Source organism: Nanorana parkeri, unplaced genomic scaffold (genome assembly GCF_000935625.1).
Source record: "Nanorana parkeri isolate BGI_ZX_2015 unplaced genomic scaffold, ASM93562v1 scaffold435, whole genome shotgun sequence".
Taxonomy (NCBI): Eukaryota; Metazoa; Chordata; class Amphibia; order Anura; family Dicroglossidae; genus Nanorana; species Nanorana parkeri.
Genome location: NW_017306703.1, coordinates 306324 through 318353, shown reverse-complemented (window position 1 = coordinate 318353; position 12030 = coordinate 306324). Strand labels below are relative to the sequence as shown.

The following is a 12030-nucleotide window of genomic DNA, read 5'->3' as shown; positions in this document are numbered from 1 at the left end:
GCTTCGGCTTTCAGCACGGCTCAGCCGAGCCGATGCATATGCGTTCGGCTCGGCTGAGCCGCTCGGCCATGATCGGGAGCTGTACGGGCTATTGTGAATAGCCCGTACAGCACCCCTTTGGTTCTACTGAACCGAAGGGGTCCTGGGGCCGAAGCTAGCCGAAGGTTCGGCCGAAGCTACGGCCAGATCCTTCGGCAGCTTTGCGAATAGACCCCTATAAGTCATTTCTGTTCATGAGCCGTTAATGGGATGTTATGTAATCTTATTTGGATGGGTATTTTAAAGCAAATTCCAATATCCACAGAATATTCTTCTATCTGTGCAGCCTTCATCTTTACTCTCAGTGCATATTACAAATTGTGAATAGTGTACAGGTCATTGTTCTGCTTTAGTGAAGTGCCAATAAAAATATAATGCTGACATTTTCCTAAATTTTATTAGTGGATTCACTTTAAGGCCTTGTTCACACCAAATGCAGAGCAGATCTGCACGAGTGTCTGCACATGCAGTGCAGTGGGTTGTGCCGCGTCTTTGATGGGCCGGGCCGTTTTTGGTAAAAAAAACCAAAACAAAATGCTTAGTTTAAAATGGGCTTTCAGTGCGTTCCATGGTGTTTGCATGTGTTTTTTATGCGTTTGCATGCGTTCCAGAGCGCCCCAGAGCAGGTAAAATAGGGCCTGCTGCAGGTTTTTTTATCTGCTCTGGAACTAAATGCTGCGATGTGAACTGGAGCTAAAAATACCATTAGAATACATTGGACGCAGTTTTGCCCCGTCTGTAACTGCTCTGCTCCTGGAACGCGTTTGGTGTGAACAAGGCCTAACAGTGTTGCAAAACAAGTGTTGTACAATAATAATAATTAACGTTAATTACACTTTTGTTAAATATAAGAATTAATATGTGGAGGGTGTTGATGATTAGAGAATACAACATCACATTTTTCACTAAAAGCAATTTGATAGAGAAATTATATCTTGTCTGAATTTTCTTTTACCGCTTATTTGTAATACACAAAAAGAAAAATTGATCTAGTGGAGCATGCTTTATTGTCCTTACATTTGTTTTTCAGACAACACGCAAAAGTCTTGTGGTATGACCGAGCACGGTATGTCTATATGGAATTTTGTGTAGAAAACAGTCAAGATGTCAAGGTGGAAATAGAGGACAATAAAGTTATATTCAGGTAAGTACTAGTATGCTAATACATCAGGGGGATAATACTTCTGGGGGAAATATGTGTGAATTTCTAGCCATTAAATGTGTTTATATAATAAACAGAGAAGACCTAAGACATATGAATGAAATTAATTAAATCACACCTGTTGTTGAGAAATCCTTATTAGTTCCTTAACATTATTTTATTATGTTGCATTATATTATATATTATTACATTATATTTTTATGAGTTATTATCCAATAGCATCAAGAAATCCTTACTAAAAATATCCTGCACATACAGTGTTGTTGTAATAAAATGTATTCTCTGCATATTGGGAACCCCCTGAACCTTTGACACAAAGTATACCCGATTCACCTGATTACGGTGTGTCCAAGGCTCTTCCTATTTACAGAGCTTCTTGCATAATCTGACAAAGAGATTTCTATCCTCTCTCTGCCAGGATTCATCTTCTACAATTTTCAGTCATCACTAAGCAGCGGATACTCAAAGAGAGTTCTGCACGTACAAAAGAAACAGCCTTTGTTCATTAAAGAAAAGTATACTTATTTATAAAAGTGCCACTAAACTCAGGAGTTAAATCTTAAAAATGCATTGAAGTACATTAACTATTAACAAAAATTTACTTTATCTGTGTATCACTCGGCTGTAAATCCTCAAATCATCTCTGAATCCTCTGAATGTTCTGGGCAGCCGAGGTTAAAAGTGCAGTGCAGGGTTTGGCAGCGAAAGGGATAGTTAGAAAACATGCTCAGACCACTACTGTTCCTAACTATGTCAAGCAGCTCCAGCAATGTTTGGCTGCACTGCTCTCTTCCTCCTCATCTCTTCTCCGCTGACTAAACACGTTGTATTCCAATGTCAGGTATGCAGGCTGACCACCATTTGCAATTCATGGGCACTTTAACAATTATGGAAAGAATATGGTAAAAATAATAACAATGTATAACCTACTTTACTCATTTCTCAGGTTGCTACTGCCAGCACTGGGAACAATCCACAGCACAGAAATTACCTCAGTAAAAGTTCCAGCAGGGGAGCAGGAAGGGTATACAGTGGCTGACAGATGACAACGTTGTCAATTCATTCACTGTGGCAATACTGTTTTTATTTGTATCAGTGCAGCAATAACTTTGTATCCACTTCTGCATTGACTACCCCCACATCCACTGTGGTGAGGCTTGATGTGATACAACAGCTGTGTAGCAGATGGAGTGAAGGCCTCGTAACTTGGACTAAAGATGTATTTGCTGATACAAGCCAAATGTGAATTAGATGTAACAGCTATATGCCTTAGAGTCAATAATGGTGAAAGCCTGGATGCCTCTTTTCAAAAGCTGCAAGGAAATAGAAAGAGCAAAATGAGTTAATCTGGCAGTCAGAGGTGGTTGGCCAACAGAAGTAATAGAAAGTGACATACGCATCTTTGCAGGACAAGTCCATACATAATGGGCAGTATCCCCATAGTGCAAGCAGAGGCTGTTCTGCCAAGACAGGAGAGGTTGTAGAAGACCTATTTGCATTGATTCTGGTGCTGTGACTGATGTGGTTGGTCCCCAGGAAACTGAGCCTGGTGGAGTTGGAACGTTTGGCAACATCCAAGTATGTCAGAACTGGATGTTGTTTCCTTCAGCTTCACCTACCTTTTTTCTCAGTCATCTGTCGGTTTAAATAGCCAGATGGATAGGTTCCTCCAGAGAGTCTTGAACCCCTACTCCAGACATTGTTAAGGTCACCAACGAGTATACTTCATTCTGGATGATGGCAGGTTAAAGGCTGGTCACAGGAACAGCAGGAAGATGCATCAACTGAGCATAGACTAGGCAGGCAGACATAGTGCAGACTGGTGCAAAGTTGAGGTTCAAGCTGGATATGTACCAGGCAGGTGGATTAGGTACGAAAATGGCAACAGATATGTAGTTAGAGTTCATGTCAGGATCGGTAATGGGCATGCAGATTAGATACGGATGGAAAAGACAGATGAATAGCCAAGGTACAAACCAAGGTCGGCAACAAACAGCAGGAGCAGATCAGTAACGGGTAGACAATCAGGAAGCGAAGGTCACGGATCACAGGTACTACCTAAGACTAATCAGCACTGAGCCAGTACCAAGGCCTCGCTTAAATGGCCCGGTTGACACCAACACTCCAGCATGCACATGTACAAATGTAAGTAACCATGCCCAAAAGGCTGTGAACCAACCTACGCTGTATATAGGTGCTTGTATAAACATGCCATCTTCATGCCATCACCCAAGATTGCTCAAACTTGAAAGACAGAGAATAGAAGTTATATTGCACTCCTGAGGATTTTATTATGTATGAAAAAACCCCCACACAAAATATAAAATAATGCAAAAAAATAAGCAAACAGCAACCCAACACTATAAAAATAACACAGGTCTGTTTCTTAAAATACCTTTAGATTGGGGTGTGATATAGTTGTAATCATCGCCAGTGCACACCACTATCACATTAAATAAATAGATGCTTCCTGTAATTCGCAGTAGGATCCTGATGTAGTCTCTGGCATAGGTAATCAATGTATTCAATAAAGTTTGCCATGTTAACAGTTTTTTTGCTAATTAAAGTATTTTTTCAAATTAAATTATATGTTAAAGAATATTTAGGATATTTAAGGAGAAGGGGCGGGTGTTTTTGTTGAATGGATTTTTCCTGAAGATCGACACATTTTGCACTTAAGATTCATTTAAAAAATGTGTGAAACTTGGGTGAAGGTTGTGTGACTCTTGGTTAAATAAACTGATAACTAATAGATACCTTAGAAACTCAACATTTGCAGAGGATTTTCCGTGAGTGAAGCACTTAGAGACAGTAGAGAGACAGTAGAGACAGTCATTTAAGTGATGAATGGATCAATAGAGCATACCATTATCATTCTAAAAAATCAACATTGCCATGTGGCTATGCCAACAATGGGCTCCACAAGAGACAGTTTACAGGTATGCTAGCTGTGTGTGGGACAGGAGTTAAACACCTGGAAGAGAATTAGGAAAGTTGAGGTGCTTCAGATTATGAGCAAGGAGTCTGCCTGGGTAGTGAAGCAATGCTCACTTGTTACTGTGGAAGGGTCCTTTTAAAGCGAGTGGTGCAGCTGGTGTTACTACTAGTATCTGCAGGCAAGATTTTGATTTAGTGGTAAACTCCCTTTGCCTTGTTCTGATTAGTAAACATGTCAGTAAAACAAAAATCAGTCCACAGCTCTTCCTTCCTAGCTGATCAAGTGTTACCTTTTTTTTAGCCTTTCCGTGCCTTTTAACCTTGAGCTCCCAAAACCAGAGGAATGCTGATGGGTACTCCATCCAGCCTTCCTGCTTTGTTTTGTAGCATCCCACTGCTTGGTTATGCTTTCTAACCCTGGTAGCTCACCTTTTTCTGTCTTTTTAGTCTTTCTCTTTTCTTGTATGTATGTGTGCTTTTCTATAGCTTTAAAACTATTTCAGATTATCCATTCATGGTCAGGTAAAGATACCGTGCTTTGGGAGCTCACTCATGCTGCTAGAATGAGTCACTAGTTAGAGTTAGTGTTTTAGTGCTGATACACATTTGATGGATAATAATTTCCTCTTTTGCTACACAGCTGTTTAAATGAAGATAATATTCAAATGTACAATGAAATCAAGTTATATGACAGAGTACAACCTAAGGTAAGTGACCACCAATGCTTTCTTTAGCTAGTCTGTTCAGGGCCGGATTTCCCACAAGGCCAACCAAGGCCCGGCCTTCGGGCAGCAGGGAGTAGAGGGGCAACAGGGGTGTGGAATTCCTATCTCCCGATGCCCGGGACATGCATTACTGGGCGTGGGGCGAGTAGTTGTTTTTTACATTTAGCCCTGCTTTCATCAAGCAGAGCTAAACGTACAGCGGGGAAGACGCTGCTTGTTTTGTACAAGTGATCCTGGCGATGTCGCCGAGATCACTTTTATGAAGCATGCAGGTCTGCCATTCCCCATGGGGGGAGGGCGGGTGGTTGGTGGGTAGGGGGGAGCATTGAGGAACCTGGCCTTGGGGCAGCAGAGAGAGTAAATCAGGCCCTGAGTCTGTTATGAATGTCAGTTTGCATTTTTTATACTCATAATTAAGCAATATTTCACATGAACCTTTTCTCCTCAGGATTCTAGGGAGAAGCGATCAGACCGATCAATTACTTGCTTCCTGAGGAAGTGGAAGGAAAAAGTGGCTTGGCCGAGGCTGACGAAGGATAATGACAAGGTGATTTATGCCAAAAGTATTTCATTTACACTGTCTATACTTCATCCTATGTCATACATCCACAATGTACCTGCATATTTATTCCTGTAAGACAAAATTGCAGTGGTGAATTAGGTTTGAAACATGATAGATTACCTTGTTGTACAGGCTTTGGAAATGTTTAGAAAACCGAGTTATGTTGGCCTAAATAAGCAATTAATATTATCATGTAAATATTTGTATAATCCATACAATAAGCATGGTTAGCTCTATTGGTAACTTTATGGATATTTCCTGGGTTACTGACTCTTAAAAGCACCACAAAAATCAATTTCAGCTTTTCTCAAGACCTTGTGACTCACTGCAGACTGCTAAAAGCTAGACCAATCTATATTTTTCTTCTCACGCTACAGCAAGGCCAAGAGAATGTTTCATAAATTAGGAATGTAAGTACTAGTAGAAGAAATGGAAATTGACACATTTATATTTATTCAAAGCTGGCCATACACATACAAATACCCCCCCTAGTATTCTCAGCATTGCTGCTCCCAGAGTATATTTTGTGATTTGCCTAACAGGAAGCAGTGTGCATGCTATCTACTTCTTCACTCACACTTCAACACAGATGCCTTTCTTAAATGACCTGGTTGCCATCAACACTGGAAACATGCACCATGCATTACAAGCTGGTGTATATATACAAAATATATATGGGGAACAGCAACATACAGTAAATAGAACAAAATACCAAACAAACTGCTCTAAAGTCGGATTTGTAAGGTCCGTCTAGCTATTTGCTCATAATATGCAGATGCAAAAGGTCAATATTTCATTGCTTTGAGGGGTTTTCAATAACTTCAAGGAGTGGTGGACTGTGGAAGACAATGTTACTGGGTAGACCATGTAGTCTTATACACCTCTTTGATGAAAATGTGTACTTTATAAATGCCAAAAGGTCCTTTCCTTGGGCAAGAAATGTGCCATCTTGGGTAACCAATCAGCCTCTATGAATAAAGCATTAAAACTGTCTAAAGAGTGACGCTTGATGTTAAAGCCATAGAAAATATTATCTGTTGTCTTTCAGTAGTTAGGAATGGTCTCAGTCTTGACCCTGGAATCACAAAACTTCACTTAACTCTTGCAGTTTCAACATAGGTTTGGCCATCAGAAATAATGAATTTGTTTTTTTTTCTGACTCTGAAATTATCCGGTCAAGAAAGAGCCATGGAAAGTTAAAATCCTTCACCCACAGTTCCTCGGTGATGAAGACACTTTCATAGAGATTTAGACCATCCTTTTTCTGAATAGTTATTTCTGGAGAAGTACTGGTAGAAAAAAATGGTTTTTGGATGGGCAGAATTAGAGGAAAATTCGTAGCTGGTAGAATTGATCTATAATCTATGGATCTGTGAAGTGCTGTGCTAGAATTATTACATGTGAAAATAAAACACAATAATTTAGATACTGGAAAAAGATAGAGCATCACCTATAGAACTATTTGAAAGCGGGTGGGAAGAGGTATGCACTATGAAAAGAAAAGAGCAGATCTGGTTATTGGTTTTTACAAAGTAGTGAAGGTGAACAGCAGGGACAGCATCAGCTATCCCTTATTTTAGTTTTTACAGTTGGATGGCTTGGATCACATGGGATGAGTTGAGCTTAGTCAAAATCACACAGATGCCTTCTTTCAGATGCTGAGGATCTTTTTGCATTATAGAAATAATCAGTTATGACTCGTGATATTATAGTCATTGAATGAAATAGGCATGTGGTGCAGCATTTATTGTCATTTTGATTTTTACCACAAAAGTGCACTTGGCTCAAAGCTCATCTAGAGGAAACTCTGATACCATCTTTGTTGTTCTTGTCCTGTTGCAAATGGTTGATTGTAAACCGAGCAATGCTTATACTGGTCCAGGCCTGTGATCATGATGATAAAAGTACAGGAAGAGGCTTGGTGTCCCTGGATACATTCTAATTGCTAATTAATTTAAAGGTACAGGGCTAAACTAACTGTGCTTCAACAACATTTGTGTTCACTAAAAAGTCTTCAAATAACATTTTGTTGATGCAAACTAGTGCTTATCAAGGGACTATAAGATGACATTCATTGTTACTTTCCGTTTCCCATTTGCTGCTGCCTTATCTCCATTTATTGCCTGCCTTTTGGGGAAAATGTAGGTTAATAACTGCTTTCTGCTTTCTATATCAAGGTTCCTGCACTCAAATTTCTTACTTTGTAATACAAACCTGGACATATCTGAATAAGCTTATGGTGAAAAAATCCATAAGCAGAGGTTATCTTGAGTGAAACCACCACAGTACTCAGTAGATCCTGAGATATAGAAAGTTAAGGTTTTGACTTTTTGCAGAAAGGGTGAGCTAGGCTCTGTCTCATCTCTCTCTCTCCAGGCCTCCCTGTTGGTCAACAAGGACCCTCATAGCATTTAACTACCAATAAAGAGATCGAGGGGGCAAGGCCAAATTCACCTTTTCAGGAAAAGTTGAGATTTGCAAAGAATTCTGCAACCTTTAACTTGGATCTATTGATCATTTTGACGTGTGGTTGTCCCTAAAGGTAATCGGCTTATGCTTTCTATTTTTTTTACCTCGGTTTCAGTTGCCTAGGTTTGTGACAGGTTTATATTTAAGTAGCCTCCTCTAAGATATATATATATATATATCTATCACATATGAAACTGTACTTATGTCTAAAGATATTATTATTAGTTTATTTGTAAATAAATTGTTATCTGTGTGTTGTCTTTTAATCATTTTGTTTCATATTTCTTTAGCCTGTCTGGTTACATGTTGATTTTGATAACTGGAGAGACTGGGATGCAGAAGAGGAAGGAGAGATGGCATTAGCAGATCAATATTTGGATGTGAGTGATAACGTTAGCACATCTACCCTCAAAAGATATCTTATGCAACAATTATATGAGAGTTAAAGGGGTAGCACACCCACAACTAGTATTTTTGGCAGATTTTGCAGAGTTAAAATCACCTGAGAATGTATTATTTCTTTGGGATTCTATTGGTGAGATCTCTGAGCTTACATTCCTGGTGTATCAGTTTTATTTTATTGGATATTTAGTAGATTTGTTTATGATTTTATATTATGCAACAAATAGACTCTGAAACACACAAAGATAAACAAGCACAGAGTTGGAAATTACAAAATGGAGATCTCACAGTTTGCAAGACCTATTGGAAACAGAAATTTGTACATGCGTGCATACTTGCTAACCTTTGTTACCGTTTGCATTATCCATACTTCCTATTATTTATTACCAATATTTATATAGTGCCAACAATTTACACACTGCACATTCCCATCAGTCCCTGCCCACAAAGAGCTTACAATCTAAGGTCCCTATCTCACATGCATACATAAGAGGGCCAATTTAGACAGGAGCCATTTACCTTCTAGCATGGGAGTGTGGGAGGAAACTAGAGTACCCAGAGAAATCCCACGCAAACACAGGGAGAACATGCAAACTCTTTGCAGATTGTGACCTGGCCGGGACTCAAACCAGGAACCCCCAGTGCTGCAAGGCAGAAGCACTAACTACTACGCCACTGTGCTGCCCGTCTCGCCTAGTCTCATGCTCTGCGTTTGTGTGATGAGGGAAGTGTTACCATCTATGAAAAGTGATGGAACCATTCCCTCTCATGGGTTGTTCTCTGTGTATCATTATCTCTGACAGGAATCAGGTGTGTAAGGCCTTATTCACACTACGGATTCCTGCGGCAGGAATTGCCCTTTTAGATGCAGCCGAGTTAACGACCAGATGAAAGGAGCCACATCTGTAAGCGGCAGTCCGCATGTAATCGTTTGTGAACAAGTTCATCTCTTATTTTACACAAAAACTACCAGCTGCAGGATGCTAAGATTTAATAGAAGTTAGCAAAACTTTCAGACCTATTAACTTTACCTGAATGGGTAAACTTTCATAATGAGGGCTCTATAGGAAACAAATGCTACTTTATCCTGTACAGAATTTTATATGAACAAAAGAGAAGTAGCAGCTATGCTTATGCCCAATGGCTTCATGGGCTTCATGGGAGTTGCAACAAGCAATTTCAGGCAACAAGTAAAATGTGAACTGATAAAGTTATATAGGTAATTTTGCAGGTGTGTTGAAGTCAGGAAGTTCACCCAATTCACTTTGATCTTAAGGTGGCCATACACTCTACAACCATCGCAAGACCTTAGTCTTGCGATGGTTGCACAGGGATTAAAAAAACATACGATCTGCCTATCTTGGACAGGCAGATCGCACTCTCGATCATTGCAAGCCCGCCCCCCTGAGGGGCGGGCTTCCGGTGACCGCAATGCTGAACGGGCAGTGTGCGCGTGCGCACACCGGCCCGTTCGGCATTTGTCTTCCGAGCACCGTTCTAACCAGCCGAGAATCGTACGATTCCCAGCTGGTTTTCGAACATGCTGGTTCGACGGAAGACGTGCGACCGTACAGTAGAAACGTTCACACTGCTCGATTCTTGTACGATCGCGGGATTTCCCGCGATTCTCGTACGAGAATCGAGCAGTGTATGGGCACCTTTAGGTATATGTAGTTCACTGCAGTCAGATTCTGTCTGTTTCCTATGTCATTTGTTATATCTCTATCTAACAAATCAACAATCGGAATCACATTTTTAAAACAAGTTTTGATCTGACTGATGACTTTGATAAAGCAACTCCACTGAACTTATAATGACAGCAAGTTGAACGAAGCTTTCCATATGTGAGATATACAAAGGAAGCTATAGTTGTTGTGTAAAGTTGATATCACATTTCCATTGGTCAGTAAAATACAGATGCCCATCATATTAATATTAATGGGCCAATAGGAATGTGTGGGGTGTGGGAGGAGGCAGGTAAGAACTCACACCTCACCGACGTGTAGTATATGAAATTGAGATCCAATATGAATAGAGACAAATTAATTGAAAAAAAGGTCTCCAACCAATATTGCTTTTTTTTTTTTTTACAGCTGATCAACAGTGTCAAAAACAAAGGAGCACCTCCAAGCATGGATGATCTGGATGATTTAGATGTAAGTATAGTACAACTAGGCAAAAACAAAAAGGATATGCTTTCTGTAACTTTAAAGTGTTTGTAAATCCTAACTAAATTTGTTCTCATCTGGTCTGCTAAATATACAATTGGAAGCATTTTGTTAAATCTGCTAAATAAGTGCAAACAATACTGTTTGATCGTGCAATGAATCTTGTCAGCTAATAATTCCCTATGTTCTCCGCCTGCGGACAAGGAGAGTTTATGGAGATAAAGAAGGTGGAGCTCAGAAGAGGTCAATGTTCTTTGTAGTCCATCAGAAAAAAAAAAAGTAGGCAGAGCTGACAACACGATTTCAAATTCAGAGTTGTAAATATGCAGGGCCTATTAAATTATTATTGATCCGACATTTTGACACACAAGCAATGCGCACTCGACATATGCCAAATCATTAACATAGTGCGCCCATGTTGTAGATGATTTGGGACATGTGTGCCAAAACCTTGAAGATTGAAGTTTGGTGCAGGGATGTCATAGTTTCTGCCCCCTATAAATGAATATCTCTGTTACAATGTAGCTCAGATATTAGCCGCAGATCTGCGCCTGCTCTTACCAGGCGCAGATCTGCACATCGGGTCGCCTGACTCCCTTTGATAAGCACCTGTACAGAGGCTTACCAGATGGAGACTGAGCGGGGAGAAGCTGCCTCATCCCTCCCTCTGCCTAGCTGTGTAGAGGGAAGGAGGGAGGATGTAGCCAGCAAGTTCTCTGTGATGAGTGTTTGGATGGACACTCACCAGAGGTAGTAGGCGGCTATGTGTTAATCTGCTGCCTGCACTTCTCTCCCCCCTGACGATTACCTGACAGGGATGAGAAGGAGCAATACAGAGAGCTGCTATAGATCATTTTAGTGCTACCACAAAGAGACAACACATTATAATATGCACCTAATAAACATAGATCTTTGAGGAACCACTTTGCAGCCACTGTACAGAATGAAGTTAATGACAGGGTAATATTGGCCACATCTCACAGCGGCAGTCCACATGTAATTGTAAATGATTCGGGATAGATGATTGTCCCTAGATGTATCTCTGGGAGATGCTGCCACTGTCACCTTGTAATTAACTCCAATGGAAACAGCAGCCACATCTGAATGGGGACATCCGTGATTCCTGCCACAGGAATCTGTAGGTTCTTGTCACAGATATCCCAGAACACCCTGTGAAGATGTAGCCTTAAACACTGGGTTCCTGCAAAGTAGACATTTTCACAATTGTTTTTTAAAATGAATGTACCAGATCTTATCAAGTTGGTAAGTCTATGTGGAATTAACTGTCTTCTTTGTCTTATTTCAACAGGATGATTTGTAGATATGTGTAAGGTAAGTTTGATAGCTAAACGGTTTTAAACCTCAGTCATCAAGGTCTGGATAATGATAAACACTAAACTTGATGTGCATGCATTCTTCAGAGCTGGACATACAGTACTGCAGCTTGAACTGCTGTATAACTCTGCATCATATATCAATCCTTTTCTAATTCAAGAAATCAAAATGATTGGCAACACATCTCAATAGTGGAATTGATAAACATTCCTATTTGAAATAAATGCTTAA

At 40.1% G+C, this 12030-nt stretch overlaps 1 protein-coding gene across 1 annotated transcript in view; it reads left to right on the top strand.

Moving 5' to 3' along the window:
* The window catches only part of PTGES3L (prostaglandin E synthase 3 like), an 18747-nt gene extending 6962 nt beyond the window's left edge, over window positions 1-11785 (top strand). Inside the window, exons 2-7 of the mRNA XM_018560150.1 lie at window positions 1070-1183; window positions 4779-4845; window positions 5312-5410; window positions 8185-8274; window positions 10390-10452; window positions 11774-11785. Of these exons, the coding sequence (XP_018415652.1) occupies window positions 1070-1183; window positions 4779-4845; window positions 5312-5410; window positions 8185-8274; window positions 10390-10452; window positions 11774-11785 (445 nt within the window). The remainder of the gene's footprint in view (window positions 1-1069; window positions 1184-4778; window positions 4846-5311; window positions 5411-8184; window positions 8275-10389; window positions 10453-11773) is intronic.
* Window positions 11786-12030: the final 245 nt, after the last annotated feature.